Source organism: Cyprinodon tularosa, unplaced genomic scaffold, assembly GCF_016077235.1.
Source record: "Cyprinodon tularosa strain WSP-4 unplaced genomic scaffold, ASM1607723v1 ctg96, whole genome shotgun sequence".
In the NCBI taxonomy this organism is placed as follows: Eukaryota; Metazoa; Chordata; class Actinopteri; order Cyprinodontiformes; family Cyprinodontidae; genus Cyprinodon; species Cyprinodon tularosa.
The window spans coordinates 1,028,970-1,042,707 of NW_024039740.1; the positions used below are offsets into that span (position 1 = coordinate 1,028,970).

General features: G+C 34.3%; 1 protein-coding gene across 1 annotated transcript in view; it reads right to left on the minus strand.

Moving 5' to 3' along the window:
- The window catches only part of lrp1bb (low density lipoprotein receptor-related protein 1Bb), a 395,850-nt gene that overhangs the window by 126,812 nt on the left and 255,300 nt on the right, over positions 1 to 13,738 (minus strand). Inside the window, exons 33-37 of the mRNA XM_038275471.1 lie at positions 10,289 to 10,429; positions 10,071 to 10,196; positions 9,783 to 9,914; positions 2,349 to 2,483; positions 647 to 776 (exon numbers count right to left, since the gene is read on the minus strand). Coding sequence (XP_038131399.1) covers positions 647 to 776; positions 2,349 to 2,483; positions 9,783 to 9,914; positions 10,071 to 10,196; positions 10,289 to 10,429 — 664 coding nt within the window. The remainder of the gene's footprint in view (positions 1 to 646; positions 777 to 2,348; positions 2,484 to 9,782; positions 9,915 to 10,070; positions 10,197 to 10,288; positions 10,430 to 13,738) is intronic.

The window sequence follows — 13,738 nt, forward strand, 5'->3', positions numbered from 1 at the left end:
ATTACTAGAGTAAAAAGCACATAAATTAATTATCCAAGTATCTTAACATCTGTGCACCAGTTATGCACATTGCACATCCAAGTGGCTGCATCATCACAATGCAGCCAATGGGTGTTTTATTATTTTAATCTGGAAAACTATACATCTATAGCCTGCTGTAATGCTTCCCTGCATTCACCTTTGAATACTCAAACAAATTCTCTAAGCTTAAGTGTGTGGAAATACCAGGAGAATATTTTTATACAGAAATACTAAGCCAAGCCATTCTGGCATGACGATCACCAAGAATGTATTTTTCCTTAATGTTTTTGTTTGATGCCTGCACCAACAGAAGTTGTATGTCCATGGTCTAATGCACAGCAAAGCTGGCAAATAATTGGCTGACTGAGTAGCTGCATCAATAAGCAGGTAAACAAACATGAAACTGCTCAAGTGCTCAGACAAGCTCTGATGCAAAAACGTTATTTCTAAGAAAGGAAAACAACCATATTTGATTTATGTGTGATAACCAGTTTGCTATACAGCCCTATATAAGCCACTGGGGAAAAGAATATATATAATAACAACTGATAGATCCTACTGGCAACAGCAATGTTTGACTGGGAAGCTAGAAAACACATCAGTAAATCACGGAGACTTTCATTACCCTTTTTGTGGATGAACAGCAATGGCCCTTGGCTGATCAAGTCCTTCAGATATCACAACGGAACGATATGCACCATCAAGGCGGGAGATTTCTATCAAATTGAAACCATGATCTGTCCAGTAAAGGTTTCCTGTGTTGAAAAAAAAAATCAATACCAAGGTATTTATACATCTTTTTTTTATTATTGAATTCTATTCAACAAGAATACTGCACATTATATGAGGAACATGCCTTCAGTTAAATATGTCAAAATTATGTTTAAGGCAGATATTAAAACATAACACATTTGTATTATCATCCTCCACTAAGTCTGAAAAGGTATACACAATACCACAGGATCACAATGTTTGAATTTTATATTAAAATTGAGATATATGTCAATAAAAGGCATCTCTTTAAGGTAAAACCATCTGACAAAAAATGGTAATTCTGCTCTGTGGGATGCTTTTCATTTTACTTTTGTTTTTTTTTTGTTTTTTTAATGAAGGGATTTAATGGCTGAGGAGCAAGTTGATTCATAAATTTAAATTTGATGACCGAAAAGTTTAAGTGTTCTGCTTCTAATATAGAAACAAAAGTATTTTTGTCTTTCTGATTGGCTGTAAAATTGTACATTATATGTGAAAAGAAATATTGATGCATTAAAGATTTAAGACATAGGTGTAGGAAAATGTCTCCTATAATTAAAAGACTTTTAAGGTAAAGCTTGATATTATGAAAATGTTCATTAAAAGCAAGATGACGATCAAAGACAAAACCAAGATACTGTCACTTTTCCACAAACAGTATATCCACGGTCCATTACCAACTTCTGCCTCTAGTAAACGTAACTTTTTAAAAACTATCCAAAAAAAAAGGGGGCAGTTCACAATTGGTGCACTTTTGTGCAACACCCTGCTGCACAAAAGTGTACAAAACATATACGGTATATATCTTCCCCACCCTGTTTGTTGAAGCTGGAAATAAGAACCTATGAACATATGTGGTAATTGTAAGGTGAACTGTTTTTGAATAATTTTGTTTCATAAAGTTGCAGACTCCAAAAATATATCTAAAAACGTATTTAGCCTTAATTTGAGAAGGAATATAAGATATTTTTTCAATGGAATGAGTATTTTTTACTCTTAAAATAGGATCATTAGATAATATGCACTTGAAATAAGAAAATTCTTTATTTTTTATTATTCTAAATGTAAAGTGCCTTTTCCCACTGGCAAAGTGTTTCACTTACCTCCTCAATTAAAGAAAAAATGCACTTATTAAAAACAAATTTATTAAATTTTTTTGCGAAGCAACACTATAAAATGTTCAAATAATTAAATCTAACATCAGTTTCGATGTACAAGTACAGCAAAATGCGCAATGAGCTAAAAGGAAATCATTTTTAAAAAGTGTACACCAGCTTGACCTCACTTCCCCACTACCCACCCTAACCCTAGTTTACGTTTTTACATGTATTTAAATTATAAGTATTGTAAACAACTTCTAAGTTTTGTAAACTTATTTTAATTAAATTAACTTATTTAATTTTTGTGATTGCTAAAAGGCTAATTTTGAATGACTAATTAACATCAAACCCAGGCCCCTACTTCCTGTCACAACTAGACAGAGTGAAATAAAAGGGACCATTTTCCACTATCAATGGCAAGCTGAAAGCCTCTAGTAATGATAACTCTGGGGACTGGGGAGGCACAATACTGACCAGCGATCCAGTCAACAGCGATGCCTTCCACTCGGCTGATGCCAGTAGTAATGACGTCCTCCTGCCAGGTCTGATCTCGTTTGGCGCGGGATATTCTATTCAGTCCCATATCTGTCCAGTACACAGTGTCATTCCCTGAAAATTACACCATACCATTAATGACAGTAGATAATAGGATGATGAATGGTGCTGCCATGTACATAGCTGCACTTTCAAACAAGGCAACATTTTACAGTCACTTTCACCAGATGTCAGGTGGCACCATCAAGAAACTCAATTCAGGAATGTCGCTTTGACATAAAGCAATGAAGTAGAATGGAACAGGTATTTTTATTCCAGTAATTAAGTAAACAAGTCTGCTCTTATTTTCTTATGTCTTTGTTAGTTCTTTTTACAGAGCGACACATTTCTTTTCCTTTTGATGATTATGCCATGCACCCGAAGACAACTTCAAAGTTAGTTAATCAAAGTTGATCAATCCAGATAGAAAAATAAAATAAGTGGAAATTATAGAAATATATTCACATGAACATATAATACATTACTGTATTTTAAAATTTTTTTTTTAGAACTAACTTGTTTTAATGTTTGCATTATTCTAATTTACTGAGAAGCCCTATAATGTTGTGGGGTGGCATCTTCCTGTGTGGGGAACATGGCTTTGGTTACAGTGAATCTCCGATATCATTATAAATACACAATATACTGTATTTGCAGTGCAGCATCCAAGTCTGACTCTCCACAGGTTGTTAAGAGCTTACATAGCGTCAGACATTTAATTGCACCATCTTGTTCCCCCTGCCTTCACACTCTGTTAACACAAATATGACATATGACAGAATACAGCTGTGGGGCTTTCATCTGTTCTGCTCTGGCAACCTGGCTTCCATAACGATATGTAAATGAAATGTTCATGCTGTCAGGTGCTGATCCAGGATGAGGCTTAGTGCTACATTTGCATGTTCACTTGCTCAAAGAATGAAAGGCTGCAACAATCATTGAATTTTGTACTTGTCTAATTTTGGACTTAGCTTATTTCCTTTAAGAAATCTTCAGTCACATTTCCAAGAGGGTTATTGACTTTTAAAGGATTTTACAAGTGTTCTGATTTGAAGCTTCTCAATTTTATATTAAGATACTAACTCCTTTCCACTTGCATAAAAAAGTATTTAAAGCTTACTTCTTCATTACTTTTCTTTAACTTTTTTCTTTTAAAGTCTTAAAACAAAAGACTATTAAGGGCTCACATTAATTGTGACTTGCTACTTGACTCAGAACCAAAGTGAAATATTTAAGACATGTTCAAGGCTGATCCTCTAATTGCTATGCAAAAAATTAAAGCTTAATACATTAAATTGATGCTTGATTGATTGATTGATTGATTGATTGATTGATTGATTGATTGATTGATCTCTCAGTGGAGGAATTTACTTGTTACATCAGATCAATAGTCAAAAAGGAAGCTGATGTATCTTTAAAAATTTAACAATTAGGATATTTATGTATTACATTTTGTAGAGTTATTGCAAACAGTAAAGAAAAAAATCTGATTTAAAAGGGGCTAAAGCAAAAAATTTGAAGGGTAAATAATCAAAAAATGTTCCATTAGCTTTTATTAGTAACTGTCTGGTATTACTTTTAATTCTTTTTAATTCAGCCTTTTTTAACATAGCCAGTTTACAACAAATGTTCTATTAAGGCCCTTTACAAGATAGCAAAGTACATTTTATTGTAAACCGTGTATAAATCAATTTCAATATAATACACTTAAATTCAGATCCAATTTGAGAAGGGAAAGGAGAAAACTGGACCCTTAAGCTCTGTTTATATCAATCAATTAATCAATCAATCAATTAATTCTTTTAGAATTTTGTTTGTACTTAGACTGCAGAAACTTAGAATAGCATTGGCATCACCCATATTAGTATTAATGACATTTACTCACACATCAATTCCTCTTCAGTTTTATATCCCCCTTCAGTAAACACAAACATTTATTCTGTATTTGAAGCACTTTTTAAGTTTTATCCCTCTTTATATCAAAATTCTCCTTGCATTTTTAAACTAGTTGTTAAATGTCTTAGGCACATCACTTCCTCGTTTACCTTCTGCACACATGCACAGTATTATACCCCAGCCAATAGGTGTTGTTAATGCAAATGTACACAGAGGTTTATTGACTTACAAACTGAGCAAAAACAAAGTGTGAAATACAAAAAATGACGAATAATACATCTACAGGATAGGGTAATATTTCAGAAAAGTTTTGTATGCTACTGAAGTGAGCTATTGCCGTATCAATCTAATAAAAAATTTTATAACATGACCATGGCCCTGTAAAATAAAAAATAAAAATAAAAAAAATGTTGGGAGAATAAAAAAAAAATGTGTAAATGAATGCTTTCAGGTTATCTAAACAGATAGGAAGGTCACAAAACAGTCAAGGTCTCCTAGTTTACAATGACTTCCTTCCTTCGTTCCTCACAACATATCAACCTTTAAGGGAAGCATATATACAAAAAACAGAATATCACTTCTAATCTTTTAAAAAGAGATGCAGCAGATGGTATACAAGGTATACCTGTTATTTGTTAGCATGAAACATCAATCATTATTATATTCTGTGAGAAGCATACGGTAGATGTGGGGTAACCGAATGCTATCCAGGCAATATCATGACAGCTAAGCTGACACACCAGAACTCTTTAAAAAAGTTTCAGTGAATTGATTAAGTATAGTTTGATGTAATTCATGAAATTCCCCTATAATGAGATCGTATTGCTCTTTCATCACATAGTGATGCAATAATTTATTGACTAGTATTAGAATGCATGCAGAAGCCAGATAAATTGTTCCTTCTATTTTGCACATTTTCTAACACTAGGAGTGTAGATAGTTATAAACTATCAAAAACAGAATATCTTTATTCACTGTCACTGTAAGGAAACTGTTTTAATTTGGAACATAATATCAGTGGACTGAACTGGAAATGATTTTACTGAATAAAGGTTTAGACAGTTGCCTAAATCATATCTTCTAATGTTTATTTTCTTTCTTTGTAGCAACAAATGACCAAAAATATTTTTTAGGAGCAATGCTTCATTACCATCCCTCTTTTAGCAGCGTATGGCAAAAAACAACCCTTATTTAAAACATTCTTGCTTATCCAATTGAAAGATGGTAAAATCTACCCTAAAAATCAGGTCTTAAAATACTGCCTACGCTCTGCCTTCCTTTTTTACACAGCAATATAAATTCCTGTTGTAAAACAAACATAAAACACTTTTTAGAGGCTAAAATATGCCAGCTGAACCATATCTCGCCATGTACGTAATAAAGCATGGACAGAGGTTGCAACACAAAAAAACTCTAAAGGAATTGGTGTTAATAGTTATTTGCTATAGTATTTCACAGCCATTAGACAGAAAACACATGAACAGTGATCACTGTAATAATATAAAGGGCGTGAAAAACTCAAAAAACGATGGCTTAGGAATATAAATAAGATTTATAAACGACAAAACTAAAGTGAGACAGAAAACAGCCCATAGCTGTTTTTTTCAAATGGTCCTCAGAGATAGTATCTACTTTGATGCACTCCTTAAATCTTAAATCCTTTCAGCCACTGTTTAAGTGGCAGTTAAATGTTAAAATCCTATCTTTATGTCTCAGTATTTATCCTGACATAGCAAGAATTATTAGATTTGAAACTAACACTGTAAAAAAAACTCCATACAGTCAGTCCTTTTAAATCTATCAATGCTATGGTAGTTTAGAAACTAAATGCAGAAATATTATGCCCCTCTTCTACAAGACAAAAAGATTCCCTGAGGTCTTAATGGAATGTCTTTACATCATTCTTGCAAAGCAAAGGCATATTGCTATGAAGCAGCACAGCTATAATGATACAAAACTGGGATATTTTTGTGAAGTTTTTATAAGCAAATCTGATCTGACTGATGAAACTTTCAGACACAAAAAGCAAACAGCTCTTTTATTTTCAGCAAGGGCCAGTTTTTGTGACTATATACCCCAAATATTTCCCCTTCAGTACAAGAACAATAGGGTTAACACAACATTAGTTTTTCAGAAATTCTTAGCAAGTTGTTAGCTTACAATGTATTTCAAAAGTATTAATAATTTTAAAACTTTCCCACTGTTACAATTGCTGCTCTGGGTGTAAATTTTTTCAGGGTCTCAGCTACATGTTGCATAGCCTGGGTGCCAGTCCGAACTTAGTCCCGCCCACAAGGTTTGAGGTCGGGGAAGTTCGGTCTGGCTCTGCTCCATAGTAGCGCGAGTATTAAAGCCCACTGTCAGGCGATCCAATCAAATTGTCAGGGCGGGCTTTATACGATGATGGACAGATGATCAAGAGTAACGTTATCAACCACGTGACCAAAGCGCGCTTGGGTGACAACAATAATGGCTGCCGCTGGAGAGTTTGGGTGAGTAGATTCTGCTATTAGGTCTGTTCTAGAAGATATCGACAGCAATTTAATTTTAAAAGAGGAACAGAGAAACGCGATCAAGGCTCACCTTCTTATTCTAGGCGTGAAACTGCACGCTTTGATTTTTGTGGACAACAACTATGCCTCGCTTAAGATACGTCACGCACTCCGTTGCTCTTATTGGTTGTAGATCTATCCAATTGAGTGCAGAGGCATTTTTTTCCTGGTTCGTTCAAAACACGCCCCATAATCACAGCTCTATGGAGCAGCATCAGACTCATATTCTGACTAGAATTGAGTCGGACTACGTCAGGCTACATGTTGCACACCACCACAGCTAAATTAAACTGCCACGCACAAAATAAAGTTATATAACAATGTTATATAGCATACACAATCTTATATAGCACAATGTTTTTTTTTTCACAGTTATTTATATAATCAGTTTGAAGTGAACTGCAATCTCAAGAAATGTTTTTTTTTTTTTTTTGTCCTGGTGTAGTTATGGTTTTTTTGTTGCTTATTCATTTCAAATCATTCGCTGGCCTATATGTGTTTGTATTTTGTACAACTCCAAACTTAAGTTATAAGGCCATTAATTACTACATTTTTAGAAAATTTCATTTTAGAAAATAACTAAAAATGTTCTTGTTTAAGCATTTAACAATATAACTGAGTTACACTTTGGATGAAGTTACTAGTATGTGTAACTATCCATCCTTTTTTTCAGTAACTAGTACACCAGTGGTAAATGAGGTAATTAAAAAAACTAAAGGAGCCAGAATTCTTTTAAAAGCATATTACATTGCAACTTCATTCTTTCTTTAAGATGTATAAAACAGCTTTGCATTTATTCATTCTTTAATTATGGGATGTCATCAAAATTTAAACTAAGGTCAGGGTTAAAGCGCTACGAGTTAAAATCATACACAGTTAAACGTAAAACATATGACCAAACTTAAACGAAAATCTGTATCTTAGCAAATGATCTGCTGACCGAGGCAGAGTACTGCTATAGCAATCACTAGCTTCTATTTCACAAGATTGCTGACATGTCTCCTTGTTGAATAACTCCCTAATTGCATGTTTCTATGTCATCAATTTTTCCCTCAATCTGGTAAAGTCAAGGGCCAGTTGTTATTATCACAAGAAATTTTTGAAGCAAGTATCCACTTGAGGTTAAAATGATTTGGTCACGATAATAAGTTGGGTAACAGCTGACAATATGTGGATGGACAGCCCATCTGCTGATATTCAGGGATAAGATCGCTTTATTTTTGTTGTGTTAGCATTTGGATGATATTCAATTATCCTCTCCACCAATCACACTCAAGCTCTTTTAGAGACAAAGTGAGTGTGACCTCACACGCTCTAAATCTGGAGCAAACAACTTTGTGTTGTTCTTGTGCTCTGTATTTGAATCATTCAATTAAAGAAAAAATATATATTTTACTTAGATTAAATCAAATTCATACACTTGATAAAGTCTTGAAGAGCCTTGATAGAGACATTTCTACAACTAAATATTAGTTATCAACCATCTCTCTTTAAATTAGACTTAGACTTTTAAAAAGAGGTCAAAGCATATTTATGCTGGCAAATTTCTATTGTATTTTAGATTTGAATATCTACATTTTTCTGTATTTTTTCTTCAAAAGATTCCAGTCTCTAAAGGAGAAAACAGAATTTAAAAATTTCTTAAATCATTATGGCCTAAAGCAATGGCGGCTGCTGCTCTTTAAAACCGGGGATGCTCAATGAAGTTAATTAAATCCAAACATCAAGTATTGCATTAAGAAATGTTGATAAAACACATCACTACAATGGGTGAAAATAGCCTTTGTGAAGCTCTATGAAATAATGAACTCCAGAAACCACTGCAAGACTTCAGCACAAGATGATGGTTCTCACTGAATGAATACTTCTGCCTCTTGACTCATGAAGAAAACCTCCTAGCTGTCTGTTTACTGTCAAAAATCCAATAGTATGTCTGCCAATCAGCATCGAGCAGCCATCTTCATGACCCGCCCCTGCTCCATAGACCCCCTTAGAGGTTTAGCTTCACTGGAAGTGGCGTATTTTGTCATTTTATCCAATTAGGGCTGTACGTTCTTGCTGCTTACCTCAATAGAGTAAAGTTTAAACCTCAACAGGAATTTCTCATAGAGACTGAACGGCAATGTCCTGCTGTTCCAGACTGGAGGGGACATTTTATCTGAGAGGGTAGTATAAAGCTTATTAATGCGCAACATACTCATGAAATAAGGCGCATTTTAGCGCATATTTATGCAGTCTAATGACTAAATTTATGAAGTTTAACAATAAATATTATACCAATAATTACGAAATTTACAGGGAAGGTTACCTTCTTTAATATTCAATGAAAAATCCCCACAGGCCTAAAGGCTTATGAAGCAACCCAGAGCTGAAATTGTTATACTATTTTTGGAGTGATGTGTAGGGCCGTGTCCCTGCAATTTTTCTGGTGTCCGGACTAAAAACAGATCAACTGTCCTTTAAAATCCTCTTGAGCATGTCATATAAGGACAGGAGCCTTCAGTACTGAATACTGGTTCTTCAGTCTAGTATTTAGGAAATAATTCTTTGTGTGGGAGTTTAACCAGGACAAACAATTAAAAAGGTTAAGCTGGACAACAGGTCTTCATAACTACAAAAAACTTGATTTGTGCTGGATTTTATATGGGAATGCTCCAATAAATAATTAATTATTTATGGAAAAGCTCTATGGATGAATTAGTTGACCTGCCTTGTTATTAATTGTGTAATGGTTAAGGGATATAACAGTATTTACATCTGAGTCTTACCTCACTGTTAATTTCTAAATAAAAAGGCATAATTTAAAAGTTATGGAAAGGAGTAAAATTTTAAACACCCAATGACCAAAATGAAAACCTTAAAACTCATTTAAAAAAAAGTCTCTATGAGGTTTAGATCCAATACAGCATTATAATTCATATCACACCTGCATGAAAGTCAACTCCCACAGCAAACAGAGTTCCTGTGATGGGCATAAGGGCTTCACTGTTGTCATTCGGGTCAAGAGAAATTCCACGGATTCCCTCATGGATGGAATACAATAAAAATGAGTCAATACCTAAAGAATGACAGAGAGACCAGTTACAAACCATTATCAACTATAAAAACAGATGTTTATGAGTAAACTTTGTTTCAGTAACACTTTTTATTAACCAGAGTTTTTTCTATGCAATTTTATAGAGAAGATGAGAAGTACCTTAAAAGTATTTCTTACCCTCACAAGATGACCGGTCACTGCGTAGATGATATCCCACAGTGCAGGAGCAGCTGCGGGTGTTCTCTGAGGTTGGGAAGCAGAGCTGGGAGCATCCTCCATTGTTCACTTGGCAAGGATTTCTTCCTGAATGAAAAGCCCAACCAGCAAAGGCAAACAGTAAGATATTATAGGTAGACAGTGGTGTATTTCCAATTACTTAGTGTGTGCCTTCTTACCTTTCTGACTGTCCCTGTCATACACTTTCATATGAACCACACCATTTGTCTTATTTCTCAGAACCACAAAATTCCTTCCATCTCTTTTGGTGACTGTCCCCAGCTGTGCTGATTCATCATCGGCCCACCAAAGTTTACCACCTGTAAACATCAATTATTACACCATTATTTTCAGTTGCCTGTATAGGGTTGCTAGCAACAAACACACCAGCCATTTTTTATGTGCACAAGCTCCAGAAATCTAAATAAAGACACATTATTTTACAGATCTAACAAATCTATATAGTAGTATTCTTTAACTGTTTTAATCTATTACAGTTTAGTTTAGTTTAGTTTAGTTTATTTAGGATCCCCATTAGCTGTAGCAAGCTACAGCTATTCTTCCTGGGGTCCAACAACAAAACATGAAATAAAAAAAAAAAAAATTACAAATGAAATAAAATTATGTGGACATTAAAACAACATTTCCCATAATCTATACATATACATATATACATACACACATATACACATACATATATACATATACATATATACCCATATACATAAACAGAAACATTCCAAACTAATCAAAACAAACTACAAAGCACAGCAAGTGAAGAAGACAGTCCTAATCATGTTTTACCTCTATATTTAATAAATGTTCTTTCAATGATTTTTTAAATTTCCTTAAATCAGTTATCAGTTTAATGTAATTCGGCAGTAAATTCCATGCTTTCATACCTCTATACATAACAGTTCTTTTTAGGGCATTTGACTTTACTTTAGGCAAACTAAAGTTTCCTTCAGTCGCATGCCTAGTCCTGTATTCGTGATTTTCTGAACTAAAAGTAAGGTTTGTAAATAACATATAAGGTGTTTTTAATACAGATATGTTTCTAATCATAACAGTCAATGAGTATGAAAGTCTGTCTTTAACCAACAACCAGTTTAATTTTTTATGTGTATTTTACAGTGATGATCATAGTGGAACAGAAACTGTATTGAATGCTGCAGCTTCCCTTGTATTTGCACCATGTTAACTGTTCTGCTTGTACACCTACACAGCTGCTGCTAAAGAGGGAAGCTAAGTTAGTAGTCACCAAAATTCTATTGCTGAAACCATTAAGTGGTGGATTTATCATTTTGCTGCACAGAAAACCAATCAAGTTATATCAAAACAGAATTTAAATATCCTAAAATGTAAAAATGCTATCATTACTCCACCATTTAAGTTAACAGCCTCCTATTAAAACACTGTTAATTCAATAATTTGGAATTAAATTGAAGGAAAATGCATGAAGCTGCATGCAACATATCATAGGTGTTTAAGATAGGGTGACAGTCAAAGATTATTAAGAGCTGATAAAATTAAATATTGTTTATGGCTTAGATTATTTCAATCTAACATTATATTAAATCAGTAATAACTGACCTAGAAAAAATGTGAAAGAATCATCACTTTGTTAAAATGCTCAAAATACACCTTTTATAAAAAAAAAAAAGCTAGTAGCAGTACCTAATTTAATATTTCAACTTGAACTTCAATTCCAATTAAAGACTGGTCTTTGACAACCATACGTCAATTGATATATTGTCTTAACTATTTCAAGTTAAAGAATATTTGTTTGGCTGTTTTGACAATTTGCTAGCTGTTGATAAGTTATCTTTCATTTCCTTTCAGTCAGATTCCCATTAATGTTTAGTTTCCTGTATATCGGCTTTTTGAAGGTCCTAAACAGAAAGAGCTTTATTTATAAATGTAAGTGGGCAGGACAGTGAGGTGTAACCATTGTTCACAGATAGATGCCTATGGCACCAGGGCAACTGAGATACATGTACTTGCAGTTGTTATGCGTCATAATGTTTAAACATCTCTCTCTCTCACTGGCTGCCTCAGCATGACAGAAAACAAAGCCCTCTGGGCTTAGGCAGCTCCACCACCAGGAGCTACACTAATAAGTGTGCCTTTGAAAAAAAATCTCCACACACCAACAAAAGCCCCCTGACCCCCGGCATACCGAGCCAACCAAAATCACAACAGCAGTGAGTCGTGCCTTTTTCCTCAGGACAAATCTGACTTGACAGGAACACTCAAAGTGCTGAAGAGTAAGATGCCTCCTTCCTACTATAAGGAGAGCATATTAATGCTTCTGTGAGATAGAAAAACCGATATAAATATATGCATGAGAAAATGATGCATTGACCCATTTTTATTTACTCATCTGGCATTAAGGATGGTTAATTTTAAAAGATTTAAAGAAGGCTTTAGACCTCTTCATGTCAAAGAAGAGCAAATGTTAAATCAGACCCAAAACTAACCCTGTATTGTGAAGCTATCACCTCTCGCTAAGGATGAGCAGAAGACTTACTCAGCGAAGCTGCAACTATTCAGTAAAAGACTTGAATGCAGTACCATTTAGAAGAACACTTCATATATATTTATATTTTCCTCTGATCTAACCAAACCAAGCAGCAATCTCTGACACATAGCTGAATGCGGTTAAATATCCTTGAGGATTATTATTAAAAGCAAACAAAAATGAAGGATATTTCTTTACTAAAGGTATTAAGGTGTATCAAATTTATTGTCATTTATGTAATTTTTTAGATTTCTAACTCACCCCCTTGAAAAACAAGGCATTACATGAAAATTATATATGTTTTTTATATTTACAAACCAGATCAACACATGTGAATTTAACCCCATCCCGATTAAACGTTGCATTAAATGCCTGAATATTAAGGCTATCTTTAAATCTTGAGTTTTAATGCCATCTTTAGAATGGTATGTAGGCCACAATTCCTACAATCATTCAAGTGCACATGAAAAACAGTGACAGTCTACTCGTAGTTTACAAAACATTACGCCCCAGAGGGCATGCTGGCTGAGATTAGTTTTGCACCTTGTGTTAATTTAAAGCCACAGGGACCACTGGCTCGATGTGATTGCTCGCTTGTGGCACATCATATTCAATTTCCACTTCAACGGCTTGTTTGATCAAAGACAAGCTAAGGCTGATGGATCACTCACACCTTCCAAATGGAAGCCCTCAAGGCAATTCAATTATTACAAGGCCTAAAGACCCGCGTGGGCTGACCTTGTGTTTCCAGTAGTTCTGTAATTACACTATTTTGCAACCAGCAGGACAAAACACAAAGGTGTGTATGCAGAGTGAAGGATGAGAATCCGACATTAGGAGTGAATATTGGATCCTTCTCAGAGAAGAGAAACCCTTACATTATCACTGCTCAAAATTAAAGTATCTTTCTAGTTTAATTTATTCACCACCATATTATATTTACTCTATATATCATAAATACATTGTTACTAGACTTAGTCACAGAGTGTCTAAGTCTAGTAGCAATTTCTAGTGTATACAAGAAAAAATTATTTTGGTCACTGTCCCCAGTGAACAGCATATGAGAAAAGCAAACCCAATAAGAAAAATATAATGGTGAAAAAGGGCA